Here is a 20,471-nt window from a genome sequence, read left to right on the forward strand (position 1 = left end):
TAAAATACCAAAAATTGAAACTTAAGGTCAATAACTCCTTTAACATGCATACAGATTTAATCAACAAATTCTGTTTAGTTGTTTTTTTTTGTAGATGTTGGATTGCTGATTATTTTATATGACTTACAGGTTCCATCTACAATGTACCTTTTTCAAGATAGAAAGCAAAACTGTTACAATTGGTTTTACCGTTAAACTATAGGGGTAATAACTCCTTGAATAAGTATGGTGATCATTTTGTAGAGATGGAATGTGGGTACATCTTGACTTATTAACCAGCTCTTATTTTTTCCCCATAGAGGCTATGATGGTTGGTTTGTGGCAATGAAAATCGCAAATTGAAGAACAGATTCTAGACAAACTTTTGCCAAAATTGGTGCGCTTGCTTTCAAGGAGAATTGTTTTTTCTAAAGGTGAGTTAATAAATGTGAATGCCAAAAAAATGCCCTTTTTAAGCTCTTTTTTAAACTGCAATATTGATATTTATAATCACAAGCCTTTTAAAGTCTGAACAAAATAAAACTAAGACTTAAACTGATTTATTTATAATCGAACAAATATAATTCAACATGTTCAAGCACTAGGTAAAAGACAAGCACTAGAAATTTCATCTTCTTTTATCATTTTTTGATTCAGTACTTACATGAACATACAATTAACATTAACTCATAAATAATTCATGGCAGTGCTCTTACAAACATTTCAAGAAATATTTAGAAACATAAACCATACCAGCACTTGTTAAAATGCAAACACTCAAGGCTAGTCATTTTAATTTCTTCTATGTTTTTTTCACCATACAATCCACACAAACACATCAACAATCATTTCAAGAAATGAAAGCAAATCTCAAACTTTCATACCCTTATGGAAAATATTGAAAAAAATAATGAAACATGAATATTTATATTTAACAGCTAAAATAAACTGATCATTCAGTAAGCTGCAAGCTTTCATTCAATAATCAACAGTGATCATGTTGCACCATAAAAATCTGTGTAGAATTACAATGAAAACTGACAGTATAAGTTTAAGCCAGTATATAATATTTCATTATCGTCATCAATTTAGCCAATGTGACCATAATCATTGATAACCAAAATCTTCATATTTCTATGAATTTGGCACAAAAACTCTAGATTTTGCCTTGTCTTTAGCTTTCTCTGTAGCATCCTTTGCCATTTCTGTTGCCTTACGTGCCGTCTGCTTAATCCTTTCTTTACCAGTTGTAGCCAGGACTGTTGCTGGAACAAAAGTATCTGATGGGAATAATTTCTCTAAAATTTGAATAAATCCTTCATGAGTTTTCTGAGCATCTTTTTTGGCTTTTTCGTATCCATAAAGTTCAATAGCTCTGCCAAATCCAAAAACTTTAGACGTATTCCAGAATGATTTTTCTTGGATTACTTTGCATCTATTCTCTGGGTCAACTGTGTAGACACATTTTTCAACAACATTCTAAAATTAAAAAAATTATTAAATTAAATTAATTTTTGGTGTTATACAAATGCACATTTATGATTATGTACCTAATAAATCAAAGATTATTCAAGAAAATATAGTAATTGAGAAGTACAATATAGCACCACAAAATATTGTCCATAGTTAATTCATAGATTCTGCAGCTCAATCAGTCAAAGGCTTCAGATAGTCCTGACATGTGAATAAAGAATGACCCATTGGTGATTGAATGGTCTTATATATGAATATTTTACTAAACCAATCATCTGCCCATAAAGGGCATGTAACATTCAATGATTAAGATGACATATCCAAAGCTGACAGAATGTACGTTTGCTATGTCTCACTTTTGCAACAAAAGTGGCAGCAACAAAAACCTGGTGATTTCCCGTCAATATGAACAAAACGAATCTTGAAATGAATATGAAATTTCTCTTACTTTAACATGTTTAATATTGTAGTAAAACTTCCAGTTTAAACTTCTTATTCAAAATCCAAAATCCATAGAAATTAGCAATTTCTGAGAAATTAACCATTTTGAGTCATTGAAATCATTTTAATTTAAACTGTTGCCTTCCCTTACTTGTTTTTGGACGTTATAAGTAAAATGGTAAGAAAATTCATGAAATAAATGTGATGAAACAGTCAATACAAGTTCATTGATGCTATGAATCTAGTGACAGTGTGATATCAACAATTTGTTAAAAGAGGACAAACTTAAGACATTTCAAATTGACCATGCATGTTGACTGAAATTGTGTGAAAAAATTCAAGATCCTTGATATAGACATATGACAAAGATTTTTGGACCAATATATATAATTAAGGTATAACATTCAAAACAAGTAAAACTGTGAGCTACATGTACTGCTCACTGATGATACCCCCGCCGAAATATTTCGATTAACAGGAAGTTGTTGAGTGATGAATCTGAAAACGCATCACACGGTATAACTGACTTATAAACCCTGAAACCAAAGGAGTAGGGACCGATTTTGGCCTCAAATTTCAGTTTCATCTGACGAAAGATTTTGACCACTTTTTAAACACTTAAGTGTCTATTTCATATGATGCAATTAATTTATGTGAAAGATTTTAACTTATTTAGTCATTAAAAACGATCCGATTCAGGCTCAAATATGAGAAATCTACCAAATATGCGAAAAAATGTCACTTTTCAGATGGTTTTTGTCAAAAACGAAAGTGGCCGCATCTGTGTTCATCCTCAATCTTTATATATGTTATGTATTATCATCAAATACAACTTCCATTTCAATATTTTGGATGAAAACGAATGCGGCCACTTTCGTTTTACACGGAAACCGTCTAAAATTTAACTAAAATGCTGGAATTGTGAAGACTTTAGTAATTTAGCATGTATTAATGGTGCTAGTTCTCAATAAATGTGCATTGTATTGTCAAAAAGAGCCCATATTTATGTAGCAGAACCTTTCTACTATTCAATAAATGACTAAAAGTTTACATTTTAACAATTTTGTAAAACTGCTATTTTTGGGGGCCAAAAAGGGGTCTTACTGGACCTACTCCTTTCAGAAATCGTTGTACTGTAGTTCCTGAGAAAAATGTTACGAAAATACGGACTGACTGACGGATGGATGGATGGATGGATAGATGGGCAGAGAGAGGTAAAACAGTAAACCCCCTTTTTTTTTAAAGTGGGGGTATAATAATAAATATACTTACGATAAACCATTTAAGATCTATATTTCTGGTGTATGTTGTCATGGTCTTCTTGACAGGATCCACCACAGATTCTTCAATTATGGCAGTCACATACCACTTTGGTCCATCTCTACCCCACTTTGGAACATTGTACTTCTTGGTCAATAACCTTTTTGTAAATATCTTCTTTCCAACTAAGACTCTAGACACAACATCTTCAGTTAAAACATGCTTGCTGCAATGGAATGTTTAATATGATAGTATCATACATGTATGTTCAGTCTTGCAGTAATATACATGTCCATTGTAAAGTCAGCACAATGGCATTCAGTAATTTAACTATTACCATGATTACTCTTGCAGGTATTTTGTGTTTCACTGAAATAGGGTGACTGTTTGTGATACCAAGATGATTTCAGACTCTGTTTGAATTTGACCAAAATAATATGTAGGGAGACAGGAATTAACAGAAATATATTTTTGTTTTGCCTTTTCATTAATTGTAGGCATGATAGGAATAAACACAAATACATTAATATTGTAAACTTCAGGTTGAATCACCAACAAACTATTACAAGCATTCAATGTGAAAAATCAGCAACGACAATATTGTATCACTCTCTATATGTATAATCATTGATAATGTACTAATATTCAATGATAGTTCATGCATACAGCATATGCTTGTACACCAGTCAGGGGTACTACTTGTACAAGTTATTTTTATTTACTTGAAGAAATAAAAAAAAATATACACATTTATAAGTAAATAAATAATGTTTGAATAATCTCCCCTTAATTTTCTCAAAAATTTACTTGTATAAGTAAAAAAAATTCTTACAATCCAACAAAAGTCCTCATGTTTTGAGATATAAATTCATGCCTTTAATGATTGTTCCCAGGTTTGCTCAATTTTTTTTATAAGAGTTCAATGTTTCATCTCATTAATTCAACAAAGAAACTGATTGCGCAAAGATCTTAAGTATTTGCACAAGGCCTTCAAAAATTGCTCCTGGGGGGCTTGTAAATGAGCAGTGTTCTGAAGATAACAGACAAATGAGATTTTCATTGTCCATGAAATTACACTTAAATGATTAGAAAAGACATCTGCAAAGGGCAGATAATTAAAAATTTTATTAGAGCAAAGAAATCATAAGAATTCAATAAAAGAAAATAGGATGACTTTTTTACTTCTACAAGTAAAAAAAACTGAATGTCTAAGGGACATAATTCAGCCAATATTTTTGTTTACCTATACAAGTAAATAAAATTCACTTGTATAAGTATCCTACAAATTTACTTATATAAGTACATTGTATATTAATATTACTTCTTCAAGTAATTAAAAATAACATGTACAAGTAGTACCACTGACTGTACACTAATATTGGTAAAAATCAAGATTTTGGAGAAAGTTGACAAAATTGTCCAGATTTAAACCCCATTTAGGCCTAAGAAATATAGAATGCAAGGTTTGATAAACTAAAAAAAGTTATTTCAAATAATCTATTTTCATGATTTTGTTGACATACAGTGTATGCGATAAATGTCGTAACATGTACATGCATGTGTCTTCTGTAAAAAACAACAACATCCCAATACAATAACCTTCAAAATAAGACTATGTCATTATGTATATGATATATTTCAATTCTAGTTGTTATTTTATTCTTTACTGTAAATTCAGAAATTATTGTAATGTTTCTAAAACAGCTTTGTGCATTAAATAATAAAACAATTTCAGTAGTAATTTCTGTCCCTTCAGTTACAATCAGTCAAACTAATCATCCTACAAACTATATACAAAAATAAATGTACCTTTTAGGGTTAGGATATCTTTGCCACAGGCCAACTGCAACTTGGTCCCAGTTAAAGTTATATGGAAGTAAAGTACTGAAGAACTTCATAGCTGCCAAACAGTATCTACATATACATCAGTCTTCAATGGAATGCATCCTAAAAGAAGGAATGAAGGATTTTTGTACAATAAACAATTAAATAATTATATCAATATGGTCAATGTACATCATGTACATGTATGTGAAAATATATAACTTTCATGTATGATTGCCAATGAAACAACTATTAACTAGACACAACCTGCATAATCAAAGGATGTGGATGTACAGAAAAATGTGCCAGTAACCATGGTATACAACTAAAATTTTAAAAATAACTATAGGTGTGTGTACATCTTTCAACAACCACCAAACCAAATATGTACAGAAAGGGACATGGTTTCATTTTTGAGTGGGAATTCACTTTTTGGACAATAATTGATGTGTAAACAATTCACCAAAGTTTTATGAAAATTGGTGAAATAATCTTCAATCATGTGATGTGTTTTCATACTAATAACAATTTTCACTGCTTACGGTTTTCACTGTTGGGTTTTTATTCAGGTGTTTACTCAAATTTAATCAAAGAGCTGATTGCTCTGAGGTGGAAGAAGGTGAATAAAAGATAACTTGAATTACCATAAAAGCAGCCCCACTAGCCCAGCCTGCTTTGTTCCATTATCGTTATGACATATTTATATTTGTCAAACAAGAATGTGTCATAAGTACATGGATTTCCCATCCGTACAATCATTTTCTATGTTCAGTGGACCGTGAAAATTAGATAAAATCTTTAATTTGGCAGTAAAATTAGAAAGATCATATCATAAGGAACACATGTGTACCAAGTTTTAAGTTGATTAGACTTCAACTTCATCAAAAACTACCCTGACCATAAACTTTAACCTGAAGCAGGATGGACAGACAGACCAGAAAACATAATGCCCATAAATGGGGCATAAAAATAGTAAGACTTGTTACATACTTCGTCTGCCAACTTTTGAAAGTTCCCATGGGGGTTTTTAGTGCGTGACAACAATTTTAAAGAACCTTACAATTTTTAGCGAAGTATTTTGCACGATCTGGATTGTCTAGAAAAAGTGTCATATTTGTATGATGAGCTTTTCTTAAGTCTGCTTGCATGATTCTAGTTATTTAATCAGTAGAAAAGATGAACATGTAGCTAGCAGACCAGAATTAATTTTCTTGTGTAAGGATATTAAATGCTTGTTGAAATTTCCAATTTTGAATTATTCACAATGATGGACCATTAACAGGTTGGGAAACCCTCATTGGAAGAACATTACAACTCACTGTAAAAATGAGCACCTTTATATTCATATTATTTGATGCAACTTTTCCCCAATAACTATGCATCTATCACATGTATGATGTATCAAGTATTAAATGGTCATAACATGTCAAAAGAATTTTGTGATGTTTCTAAACCTATATCTTCTTTATCAATTTGACCCCTCATTTAGAAAAGTGTTCCAAACATAAAAAAAATCTAATAATTTACAGAAATAAAAGGGTATATATTTACGATAATGATTGTTTTCCAATCCTAATTTACAAATTAAATGATTCAGATGCTTAATCATGTGTAAAAATCAGTGTCAAGAATCTGAAGTTGTTATGAAATTTTAATACACAGAAACAGATGCTGCATACGGATGTGGTAACGGTTCAATGATTTTACAGCCGGCGCCATAGGACTTCAGAAAACTTCAAGTCTTCATCCACCAAAAAGCATGTCCTGTAGATTGATTTTAGGTATCTAGTTTTTTTGTAAAGGCTTACTATGATTTTTTACTGTATGACTGTTTCTGATTACTTTGCGATTTTTGTATGTAAAAAAAAAATGGTGTCATATGTTTTCGTATGTCATATGTTTTCCTATGAAATAAAAATTGGATCAGTACATGGACAGGAAATGACTATAAAATCCAGAAATTAATATTTTCTCAAGTTGTGGTTCTGATGATCGCTTGAATCATAAAAAATGTTATTTAATACTTTTCAGTACTAAAAATTAATAGTAAATAGTTTTAGGTTTGTGTTTCTTGTGCTGAAATTGTTACATTTTGATTAATTTTAGGTGATTATATTGGCACCTGGTTTGTGCAAAATACATTATTTTTTTCTAAAATAAAATGCAGTTTTCAAATTTTAGGATTAAATATAAAAAAATTAAGACTGTTTTCATCTTCTGACATGTATCAAGGATGTATAAAAAGAATTGAGAATCACAATTTACCAAGGACGTACGAGCCGCGGTATAATTGTATTAATGTGTATACCATGTACGGGAATATGTCAGACCCCTTCTGCGATTTGCATATTTGTAAAAGTCAGATATGTCTATCCAAAAGTATATGATACTTACAGTTTTCATGTTTAAAAAACAAACACACCTACCTACCAAATCATTTAATATTTAGAAACAAAGAAGGCTAAGTTACAAATAACGGAATAATAAGCTCACATATATTTTTCTTCGTAATATGAATTAACCAATAGATAATCAAGATAATTAAAATAAACACTATAGCTCAGATTTAAATAACAAGATTAATTAAATTTAAGGGGGAAAAAAAACAACTCACAAAATTTCTATAATATGAATATATAATATAGGCTAACACCTAAATAATGAAAAATTTAAAACATTTACTTGAAATGTTTTTATATAAAGGGTAGTCGCCATTAAACTCTATTTAGTAGTAGTTTGAAGTAGACCAAGGACGTACGAGCCGCGGTATAATTGTATTAATGTGTATACCACGTACGGGAAGTCGGTCAGTTGGTTTATTAACAAAGTTAGCAAATGAACTGAAATATTTTCTCAATGACTCCACGTGAAATGTATTTTGTTTAAGAAGAAGAATTTTTTTTTTAACATCGAATGACTAAAATAATCCAAAAGTTCTTACATATTTTTAATTTTAAATTATAATTTGCCAGAAGAAGGCTTTTTTAACAGGAAAACTCAAACCAACTTTATATACTTTTTTTTTTTTAATAATTTTAAATAATTTTATTTTAAATAATCAAAAATTATTGGTGAAACATTGAACATTATTACCCTTTCACAGAAAGCTAACATAGGATGTACATATTGTATATAGTTGTAAATATTTATTTGTGTTCTTTTTTTCATTTTAATAATTATTGGTGTTGGTAATGCAGCCTTGGTAAAGCAAGACAGTCACAAGCCTGTTTAATGCAGAGTGTCCATACCGTAATATAATTTCATTATCTCTTAATGATTAATTATGTAATGGGCACGTGTCAGTAAACAACAACCGAATTAACAATATAACAGAAGTGTGAGGTAATGATTATTTTGTTTATTGGAACATATTAACTCATTATCACTACTAAATTATATATTTGGTACTGAACATTTCACTATTAAAACTTATTCAATGTATGAAAATAAAGGAAAGTAGCAATAAAAAAAAAAACGTAAATACTAATTTTAGAAGAATATTATTTCTGATTTTTTAGTAACTTAAATTAAGTAAGTTTAATACATTTTAAATGAAATAAGAAATAAATGAAATATAATAAACTTAGTGAAAGATTTTCTTCTTTGAAATTCATCACATTGAACACACGGATATTTTTTTTTTTTTTTTTTTTTCTACACACGGATATAAAGCCATTTTGAAAATGAAAGACAGCAAAAATGTCATCATGGTTTTTTTTTTTATACAAAATTATAGATACTTGTAAAAACATTTATATTTGCCAATGAAAATCTTTAATTTAGTTTTGAGAAAATTTTATTAGAACAAACATACGAATCATCCATTCAGAAGCTTTGTTTTTATTAAAACAATCAAGTATAATAATTTTTTAATTAAATTTGAATTGGATATGTGAAAATTCTTAATTACATTTTATTTAATGTTGAGTAAATTGGTATGAAAAATAATTAGTGATTGGAGTAATTGCATTGCTTTGATGTACTGGTTAAATTTTCAAATCCTTTCTGAAAAACAATCATTAGACAATTCTCTGTATATATACAGTAAAATATTTAATACTATATTTTCATAGCGTTTTCCTTTGAAGGCATATCGTCGCTGTTATGCAAAAACCTCGTATCTCAATTTTTTGCGGAAATCTTTTTATCGAAGATTTAGAATTAAATATGTATGTTCCACTGTATGCGAGAATATCTGATCTTCTAACCAATCATTAACCCGAATTCTGACATGTGACGAAATAGTGTAGTCGGATTGGTGAGACATTTTGTTGTGTGAAAATATCGTATCTCAAAAGAAAAACACTTTGCACAGCAGCTGACATTATTACAGTTACAGTTTTATCAATTTTAGGTTCTCAAAGCTAATATATTAGCTTAAAAATAATGAAAATACAATATAGGTGCAGAAATTTTGCTCGTCTTGGCAATTGATTGGTTAGAAGATCAGATATTTTCGCATACAGCGGAACATACATATTAAATTCTAAATAATCGATAAAAAGATTTCAGTTTTTTCTGCCTGGTGTAAAATTATCAAAACGTTAGATACGAGGTTTTTGCATAACAGCGACGATATGCAATCTTTCTTTTATTCATTCCATACGATTTCCTTGGTCGCCATCTTGGAAATACACACCGATATCCATAAATTTATAATGATCAATATTAACTTACCTGCAACATGTAAATCATTTTTAGGTTATAAAATACACTTCTAATATAATTTTATTCAATAATATATTTTAAAAGTCACTCAAATGTGTTAATATTGATATTTGAAGAGTTATTCGGTCATTACATGTGTTATTCGGATAATAACAGTGTTATTCGGTCATTCAAGGTACCGTTGAACAGGTTGGGGACAACCCACCAAATGGGGAACTGTTCCCCAAATGAGTAACAATCCCTCATTTGAGTAATCATTTTGTAGTGCTAAAAAACTAAATTTTCGTAACTGAGTCTTTTTTTTTAAAATGGCACATATTCATGAAAAATGCAGCAACTTTTCCAAAAGATGATTATCCTTATCTTGATTTACTGAGAAGATACTAGCCTATGAAAAATCAGAAAATTTGATTATTTTCTAGGCTTCTAACTTTTTTAAAACCCACAATAAAAATATAGTTCTTTGGGAGAAGTTGTTCCATTTTCTATAAATTTGTGCCATTTTACCTATTAAAAAGACCCATTTTTAGAAAATTTAGTTTTTAGTATTATGAAATGATTACTCAAATGAGGGATTGTTACTCATTTGGGGAATAGTTCCCCATTTGGCGGGTTGTCCCCAACCTGTTGAATGACGGGTGTATAAAATTGGTGATTGTGGGCCTGTTATTTTTTTTATAAAAATAAAATCATGTTTCATTAATAATCAATCTGTTTCATCCCTGTTTCCTGTACGTACAATGAGTTTTGATCAATGCCACTAAACATGCACTGCTACATTCCTAATAATGGGTCAAAAAATCATAATATTTTCCTCAAATATCACTTCGTTCTATCACGTTTTCAGTAATCTTCAAAAGGCTTTTTGTTATCGAAAAAAGCCGCTTTGTGAAACGTTAGAAAGATGTCGATTTTAAACGGTAGGGCTTATGTACATTTTGAAACTTATGGCAGATAGAGACAATAACGTACGTTTTATAAGAATTGTGTTTGGTCTTCTAGTTCTTTGGGGGTGATCCGTAAATCAGGCCTTGCGGTCATAAAACTTTCGAGCAGGATTTTTGTACTCAGACTCAAGAATCAACCAATCAAAATACTCGATTTTGTGTTTCGAGCATTATTGACCTGTTTGTAAACAAAAAGTGCAATCTTAAATCTATAATACTAAAATTACGAGGTCCAATTTGTCAGCCGTCATCACGTAAAAACGACGAATCACAGAATTCAAATTTATATATAACTAATATAGTACAAAGGTGTAGATTAAAAATTACACCACTCTAGGCCCTTTTGTTTTCCACGTAATTAATATTGCCAATAATTAAGAAGTTCCGGGTCGAGTCCGCTACCGATACCAATAGTATATTCACCTGTTACCTATTACCTTACTCTGTACGTTCCGCATCTGACAGGCGCACCACCAAACGTTGTATTCAGGATTAATATGCTATATACACGGGTCATAACCACAGGGTTGACACTAATAAATTGTCAAATTGTTACCTATTGTAGTATTTTAATCAGTAATACTTTCTAAGATAACAATACGAATACTAAAAATCTGGACTAACAATAAGGCGTATAGGTACAGTTTTCAATTTGTTAGTGGGCATGACGTAAAACAGCGAAGCAAAGAATTCAACTTTATTTATAACTTATATAGGACAATGCTGTTGATTAAAAAATACTCCATTCCAGGACCTTTGTTTTCCAAATAATTAATATTATTGTTTCAGTTCGAAGGGTTCAAACAGAAATACTTGAAAGCAGAGAAAAACTGTTTATCTTATAATCGGCATGACTTTATCAGATGACAATACTAAATACTAAAATAAGGCTTGCGCATAGTTATATACTTTAATTCAGTCACGGACCCGTGATATCACGTGTCCAAATAATTAATATTATTGTTTCAGTTCGACGGGTTCAAACAGAAATACTTGAAAGCAGAGAAAAACTGTTTATCTTATAATCGGCATGACTTTATCAGATGACAATACTAATACTAAAATAAGGCTTGCGCATAGTTATATACTTTAATTCAGTCACGGACCCGTGATATCACGGGTGTGTTCTAGTATTCTTTATAATTACACCTTATGTAAGAATCCGGGGTTTTGATTGGTTAATAGCCAGTGTATTTTTCACCAATTTACTGTTATCAAATGAATATCGTTCATTTTTAACGCCGCCGGGGTATTTGCTAAAAGGATATGCCTTTTTTACCCTCTCTGCCGTGGTATTTGCCAAAAATACTCTATCCGACTGGACGCTTGTAACTTCACGATCATCAATGCGTTTTAGTACATTAACATTCGGTGTATCATGTTATTGAGCGGTATTTGCGAAAAATACCAGTCTTGAGAATGAATTTCCCTCGCCTTACGGCTCGTGAAATTTAACATTCTCTCGACTGGTATTTTTCGCAAATACCCCTCCTTAACATGATATATCTGTTCAAAATGATATTATTTTCATAATTTGTGGACTGTAAAAGTCCCCTACGAAACTTCTTCTAAACACACATATTTTTGCAATTTTAAATGTTTCCTATAGACATTCCAGTTTGTTTACTTTAAATACTAGAAAAATCTCATTTTTTTCTGAATTGGAAAACCATTGTTGTGAATTAGTTATAGTTATTTTATACTCTTTTATTTGTTTAACGTTTTACCGCCATTTTACGTAACAATAGGTCACTTGACGACGTCTCTTTGTATATCTTAGACTCTAGTAAAGCATACGAAACATTGAAGACGCTTTTGTGTTTACTCGCCTTTATTATCGATACGTCCAAAACATTGCTGCCGTGACAAAAACAGAAGAATTTAAAAGATGAGTACCGCGAAGATGAAGACCAGACGAGCTGGACATCGGGGAGTTCTTACAAAGTTACTGAAGAAAGTGGAACCGAGTTCCGAGGAACTTTTGCAGGAATATGACGTTAGTGAACTTTCAACCATTCGAGGACTTATTGTGAAGAAGCAGGAAACGATCGATCAACTGAACGAGAAGATTGTGGAGGAACTATCGGAAGAGGAAGTGAGCGAAGAAATAGAGGAAGCCGACAGATACACATATGACATAGAAATGAGTGTAACTAAACTTTCAAAAATCATTTAGGAATCGGAAATCACAGTCAAACAGTCAAGTAAGTCATTGCTAAACCCAAATGCACACGAGTTTATTAATTACACAAATCATCAAGAAAGTCAGCCACAACCCAGTTTCATGCACGCAAATACATCAGCGTCCGTTTTTTCAAACTCCAGCATGTACCACAAACTTCCCAAATTAAATTTACCAACGTTCGGTGGGAATATGTTAGAATGGCAACCCTTTTGGGATTCGTTTAGTGCTGCCGTACACGATAACCTGTCTTTAAGCGATGTACAGAAATTTAATTACTTGAAATCTCAACTGTTCGGAGAAGCCACCCAATGCATAGCAGGTCTACAAATAACTAACACAAATTACGGACAAGCATTACATGTACTGAAACAAAGATTCGGTCAACCACATAAGATAGTACAGACATACATGCAGAGTTTAATCAGCCTTCCTAGTCCAACGTCAAATATTACACATTTGAAAAAATTCTACGACAGTATGGAAAACTACATCCGTGGCCTTGAAAGTATAGGGGAGTCTCACGAGTCGTTCGGAAGCCTTTTAGTGCCCATAATATTAAATAAATTACCTGGGAATATACGAGAAAACATGGTACGTGCCCACGGAGGCGACCACTGGAACTTGCCGTCGTTACGGCAAGCTATTCAACATGAGATAACGATTAAGGAAGCAGGTCAGTCGGTAAACGGGGATGATATAGAGCCAAATTACACACCCACATCAGCATTCTTCACGGGTACAAATCGCAACTACGCTAATCAAAAAGGAAAAAGAGACATAACCAAGAAACCGTGCTTCTTTTGTCAAGGAGTTCACGCCCCGTTAGCTTGTAAAAATGTCATGGAAATTGAAGATCGAAAACGAATTGTTAAGGAAAAACAGGCATGTTTCAATTACTTAGGAAATCACAGAGTTGCCGATTGCAAATCCGATAAAACATGTAAAAACTGTAATAAACGACACCATACTAGCATTTGTTCAAAGAATGAAACACACTTGTATACCAAGTCTAAAGATAGCAGTACATCAAAACCAGATACCGATGCCGCAGTCGCAAGCATGCATTCATCCACATCATCGGTTAGATCGCAAGTATTGTTGAAAACCGCGATAGCACCTATCACGTATGACAAGACACATTTTAACACCGCCAATATACTATTCGACGAAGGAGCCCAGCGAAGCTTTATCACTCAAGAGATGGCCGATTTATTGAACCTGAGACCACATAGGAAAGAAGCGATAACGATATCCGGTTTCGGTGAATCCAACAAGAAGGTTAGAAATTTACCAATTGCTACTATCTATATAAAAGGTCTAACGAATACGCTTATCCCTATTGAAGTTCTTATAGTACCACAGATTGCTTATCCGATACATACATACGCAAGGAACCAGTCGAGTTTTACGCATTTAAATGGATTGAAGTTAGCCCACCCAGCTTTACAGGACAAGGATTTTGAGATATCAGTCTTAGTTGGCGCCGATTATTATTGGGATATAGTTGGAGACAGAGTAATTAGAGGTTCCGGACCAACCGCTGTACAGTCCAAAGTTGGATACTTGCTATCAGGACCTATACAATTGTACACTAACAGTAATAATCAATCAACGTCATCGATTATGAATATTTTGACCCCACACAGACTAGAAGAATGTGAAATACATAAATTTTGGGAAATCGAATCCATAGGTACAGAAAATGACAGTGAAGTAAAAGCGAAAACGGACTTACAAGAAATGACCACTTACCAAGAGAATAACATTCATTTGAAAGACAATAGGTACATTGCCAAGTTCCCATGGAAACAGGAACATCCGGAGTTGCCTAGCAACGAGATGATCGCCAAAAAGAGAACATACAACGTGATAAACCGACTTGCTAAAGAACCAGAAATGCTTAAGATATACGGTAACATTATCAACGACCAAGAAAATCGAGGTTTCATTGAGAAGGTTGAAACCCCGGATGAGACTACTAATCGAGTACATTATATTCCGCACCACCCAGTGAAAAAAGATTCATCGACTACACCGATACGTATAGTATATGATTGCAGTTGTCGTCAAGATTCAGAATCACCTAGCTTAAATGATTGCCTTTCTTCTACACCGCCGCAGCTTAATAAGTTAACAGATATTCTTACAAGATTCCGCTACGGGAAATACGCATTAACAACTGATATTGAGAAAGCATTCCTCCAGATTGGACTAGACGAAGAAGACCGCGATTCCACCCGATTTTTCTGGCTTAGAGATCCAAGCAACCCCAAGAGTGAGCTTGAGACTTACAGATTCAAGGTAATTTTATTCGGAGCGACATGTTCGCCATTTATTCTGAACGCTACATTGTTGAAACATTTATCAACGGTTAAAAGTGCTACTGCTGAAATACTCAAGCGTGATTTGTATGTAGACAACGTACTTACAAGTGTTAATACGGAAGAAGCCGCCTTAAATTTCTTTGAAGAATCTAGAGAACTCTTGACAAATGCAGGATTCAATTTGAGAACATGGAAGTCAAATAGCAATCAACTTAGCAACGAAGCTACAAAGGCAAACGTACTTGATAAGGATAGCGAGATGAAAATTCTTGGAATGCGTTGGGATGCGAAGTCAGACATATTGACATTTGCGAAACTAAATGAAGATCGCATAGGTATTGATAATTCACAAGCGACAAAGAGAGAAGTATTGCGTAAATCATCGTCAATTTACGACCCACTCGGAATTCTTGGACCAGTGACTGTGAGAGCTAAGCTACTGATACAAACATTATGGAAAGAAGGATACGATTGGGACCAGGTGTTACCTAGTAACATAGTTAAATCATGGTGTGAAATTTTAGATGACATCCGAGATGTAACTGTTAAAACGAAAATCGCACGACATTATTTTAACGATCAAAATGAGAACGAAAGCAACGAGAAAATAACATTACATGTCTTTGTTGATGCCAGCCAACGCGCTTATGGAGCTAGTGCCTACTTATGTAAAGGAAACACTTCTTCTCTAGTAATTGCAAAAAACCGGATCGCTCCGCTCGCAAAAATGACATTACCAAAGCTAGAATTGATGGCTGCAGTAATAGGAGCTCGAATGGCTAAAAACCTCACGAAAACCCTAAAACCACAACGCACAGTACTATGGAGTGACAGTCAGATCGTTCTGCACTGGATTTCGTCTTTAAAATCATTTGGAAGATTTGTTCAGAATCGTGTGATAGAAATTAAAGAAACGACACAGCACTACGACTGGAAATACGTACCAACAGACTCAAATCCAGCCGACCTTCAAACTCGAGGAATATCATCAACGCAATTCAAAGAATCGACTTTGTGGATGCAAGGACCGTCATGGATATAGGATGAGACCAGTTGGCCTACATGGACTGATTACCACGAGACCAATTGTGAAACTGGTGCCACTGGAAATATGAACTTTAATTGTTAATAGTGTTTTTTCAATACCCTTTTTATGACCAATACATGAACAGTAATTGCATTTTGCGGCCCCCAGAATGTTGTGAATTAGTTATAGTTATTTTATACTCTTTTATTTGTTTAACGTTTTACCGCCATTTTACGTAACAATAGGCCCGCAACGTCGTCACTTGACGACGTCTCTTTGTATATCTTAGACTCTAGTAAAGCATACGAAACATTGAAGACGCTTTTGTGTTTACTCGCCTTTATTATCGATACGTCCAAAACAACCATTTTTATCGTCAAAGATTAGACAGTACTTCACATACGAAGGTACAACTCATGTTACGTAGTGGACATTTTGATGCGTTACGTAGTGGACAAAACCGTTTCGTAGTGGACAAAAAGTTTCGTAGTTGACATCAACCCTATTATATGTTAATAAAAACATAATAAAAATAACATGAAACTAACCCTTGTTATTTGTTTTGCACGAATATAATTGAAAAAATATTAAAAATAGACTGCATGGTAGTGGTAGTGTCCACTACGAAACGTTTTTCTCCCATACTTGTTTCGTAGAGGACCGTTTCGTAGGGGACATATTCGAATGTTTTATCCCCCCCCTACAATCCCTACATTGCAATAGTAACAAGACTGATTGTATTCATCAAAGCATTTATTAAGCTGTACACTGATATTTTTTTCATAATTTTACAACCAGATACTGAAGGAGATTTGACCCGTTTCGTAGTGGACATTAACAAAAATACGGTATCACTCTGGTCCATTTGATGTGCTCAATTTTTCTTACCAACAATTTAATTGCCGTTATAAAAGCATCACTTCTTTTGTAAGACCCTAATGTTTATATCTCTTGCAAACAAAAATTACATTGATTTTATAAAACTGTTTATTGGCAAATTTTAATGACTTCGTTTCGTAGTGGACATTTTGTGAGGGACACACCTTCTGAAATTAAAAATCCTATATTGAAAGCTGTTTATTAAAATATGTTGGCTCTGAACATACTTTTGAATTATTAATGAACTTATGTAAAGTAAAAATAACATTTATATTTCTTAATTTTTTTACGATATTTTAGAACTTATGAATGTTGAACAGGCGGGCTAGGGACATGTCATTTTGGTTGTTTTGGACCATTCAGGAGTCAATATCTTATCAATCCCTCTAAAAATAAACTGTACGTGTCTTTGCTTAAAAATGTTAAATCTAATTCAATGTACTGACTGCACAAAAAATTACTTGCAAAGATCAAACATATTTTTTTTTAAGGTGGCTGGGACAAGAAAATACGTTTTTATTGAAAAACGCAAATATAAGATATTCTATATATAGTATAAAAAAGTCCCTGAAATGAGACAATACCTGAAAATGACTTTTTTAGGCTGAATAAGTTAAAAAAAAATCGTTAGAACCGGTATTTTAATAGCACAAATCGAAGAACAAACACAGAGGATTCACATACATGTATATCAGACAGGAGCTGTTGCCTGTAATTAAAACAATTGTCACATGTGGCAACAAATGCAATGTAAAAATTAGCAACAAAATTGTGCAAATGAATTTTATCGGATTTAGAGCATGGGTTTATTCACAAAGCGAAAGAAGCACGTCATATTAGAAATAAAAATATAAGTCATAGAGGAACATTATATTGGAAATTTTTATTTGCATAAAAATTATTAATTACGGAGAAAGAATTTTACATTCTTGCAAGAGTTATACACTTCACTGTTTCAAGATTGTTTATTAAAGTTCTACTTTTTCTGATTGAAACATCAGTTGAAATCTACTCACTTCCATTTACATGTTATATTGCATCCCTGGCAATATTCACTTCAAGATTGGTTTTCACACGGTAAACACTCTAGTAACTTGGCTTAGTTCTCTTAGGGGACGACCATTTGATATTCTGGAAAGGGGGGGGGGGGGGGCAGGAGGATTTTGAAAATGAATAACTCAGCCTTGATAATCACAAAAATAAATGGTTTGTTCTGTGGTAGTTTGAAAATAAATAACCTGACTTTTAATACAATGTATTGTAAATAAATAACTCAGCAGGTCTAATCGAAAGTATGAGATGGCATCAGATTCTTCATAAAATTCATCTTTTTCCAAAAAAAAATCGGGAAACACTTATTCAAAGTCAGCACGGATATTGTTTTGAATTATGATTGATTAACTGGTTCCCAGGATATTATTCTCTTTCTTCATAAATAGCTTTAATTATTACCAGAGACATATATGTCTCCGTTATTACTACGAGTATATATATATTTTAAATCAGATGCAACTACTAGTATAGCGGACGCTAAAAGGTAACAGCAGGGTCTTCATATCTATTAATGGTGACTGCATAATCTCCAAGAACGACTGAGAAATAACTTCTGGTAATTTTTTCCTTAATATTTGCGATTTTTGATTCACGTGTTTCCGTGTTCAGACCCCCCTTTTTATTACCACCCTCGTAGATCACCAGTTTTTTTTAATCCATTTGAAACCCCACAACTTTGGACAAAGTAAAATAGAATAAGCAAAACAACCGATACAGACAATCGTCAAAACAACTTTTAAAACTGCGTTATTGTATTCATCCTTTAGTTTCTAATGGAAGAAAACTTTCAGCAGCATGTTGTAACTAAATCATATTTGTTATTTAAAAAAAGATGAAAACATGCAAGTGTAAATAAAATAATGAAAAAGAACCAACCCAGAATCTCTTTTTACCATACCTTGATCAATACTGCATTGCCTGTATTCTCTATTACTGTTTCTAATTGAACAAAAGTTATCTTCTTTGAAACCGAACCATTTCATTTTCGCATCTACAGCTGGATACTGTTGGATGCAAGTAACTTCTATTTGGTTGTTAGGCGGTGACGTTGCAACGACACAATGCGTAATCCGGTTTTCAATACGTTTATTTGATTGATGTTTTGTTTGCTGAACGTCCCAGCGACAAATATTTCATATATAATTAAGACCAATTTAGACCGATTATCATCTTTTTTTAATAAAACAATCAGATGCAGACTATGTGTATGCGGCGTACTTTTCTTTATTCGTTTGGTGTCTAATAAATCAGCCTTTGGTACACCACTGTCTTGGTTCAATATAAATGACTTGAATATCATAAAAAGAACGTACAATAAATGTATACTGTAACTTATATACATACATGGAGTACATGTGTAGATTGTTATCGCCAATATTGACGGTTGTCATTTTCTGGCTGTCTGAAGGTACATGATCAATTAATCTCCATGGACATTAGATGTGCCAAAGCTATAATACAGCTGCATACCAAATATCATTGGCCTACCACTAGTTATCCTCCATAAACTGACATAATCACAATTTAATACATTGTTGGCGACACCATCACCGACGCCGGAAAACAGTATACCTTTGTCTCGCTTTTTGACTCCGTCAATTAAGGAGAGACAACAATTGATGTTTCAGGATAACATCTCCATTTCTTATCTGATCCTCCTCAAATTCAAACTAAGGTACTCCCGTTTTATCCATTAACAATTCGGGGGCATAGGATACTTGAGTGCTCACTCAGCCATTACCTCAATGTCAGCAATAAAAGCCCCGAAATCAGTGACAAATGTAAAACTATTCAAACGAAGAAGCTAACGGCCAAATTTATGTACAAAATAATGAACGAAAAACAAACATGTTACACAGCAACAAACGAAAACCACTAAATTACAGACTTGGGACATGCACATACCGAATGTGTCGGGGTTAAACTAGTTTGTTGGCCCCAAACACTTCCCCTAACTTGGGACAGTGGTGTAACAGTTCAACACAAGAACAACTATAAAAATTAGTTGAAAAAAAAGCTTAAATCATCAGATGAATACAAATAAATTTTTTTGTAGATATACCAAAAACACAAGAGTTGACGTGGACGATTACTTATACATCCACACAACAGAAAGACGATATGTACAGATCTGAGAGTACTCGCAGTTACTGACAGCTAGTTAAAAGCCAATAACAAATAATGAAAAAAAATCAGGCATCTACAAAAATGCATGTCTTTATGTCATTGCTTTGTTATTGATGCATTTGTGGTGGCTATGATTTTAATTATTTATCACATTGATTTCCAGGCCTGTCAGTATATCCTATTATCTTTCTTTTTCATATTCTTGTAAGACTGTAAACTATGCAGGGCTATCTTGATTATTGGGAATTTTCAAAAGATGACAATGAGTTCGGGTTCTTTGCTAA

At 32.8% G+C, this 20,471-nt stretch overlaps 2 protein-coding genes across 4 annotated transcripts; one reads left to right on the forward strand and one right to left on the reverse strand.

Moving 5' to 3' along the window:
• Positions 1–535: 535 nt before the first annotated feature.
• LOC139520580 (PRELI domain-containing protein 1, mitochondrial-like) lies at positions 536–19,091 on the reverse strand. Of its 3 annotated transcripts, none has more exons than XM_071313371.1 (4): positions 18,959–19,091; positions 4,963–5,100; positions 3,166–3,379; positions 536–1,458 (listed from the first exon to the last, which is right to left on the reverse strand). In XM_071313371.1, exons 2-4 carry the CDS (start codon positions 5,049–5,051, stop codon positions 1,114–1,116), a joined length of 648 nt encoding a protein of 215 aa, XP_071169472.1. In that variant the 5' UTR covers positions 5,052–5,100; positions 18,959–19,091; the 3' UTR covers positions 536–1,113. The 3 variants fall into 3 exon arrangements, with proteins under 3 accessions (XP_071169472.1, XP_071169471.1, XP_071169470.1); XM_071313370.1 differs by having other exon boundaries at positions 18,937–19,074; XM_071313369.1 differs by lacking the exon at positions 18,959–19,091 and adding an exon at positions 10,385–10,526.
• On the forward strand, positions 12,919–16,143 carry LOC139521543 (uncharacterized). Its single transcript, XM_071315019.1, has one exon. It carries the CDS (start codon positions 12,919–12,921, stop codon positions 16,141–16,143), a length of 3,225 nt encoding a protein of 1,074 aa, XP_071171120.1.
• Positions 19,092–20,471: the final 1,380 nt, after the last annotated feature.

This window comes from Mytilus edulis, chromosome 4 (genome assembly GCF_963676685.1).
Source record: "Mytilus edulis chromosome 4, xbMytEdul2.2, whole genome shotgun sequence".
Lineage (NCBI taxonomy): Eukaryota > Metazoa > Mollusca > Bivalvia > Mytilida > Mytilidae > Mytilus > Mytilus edulis.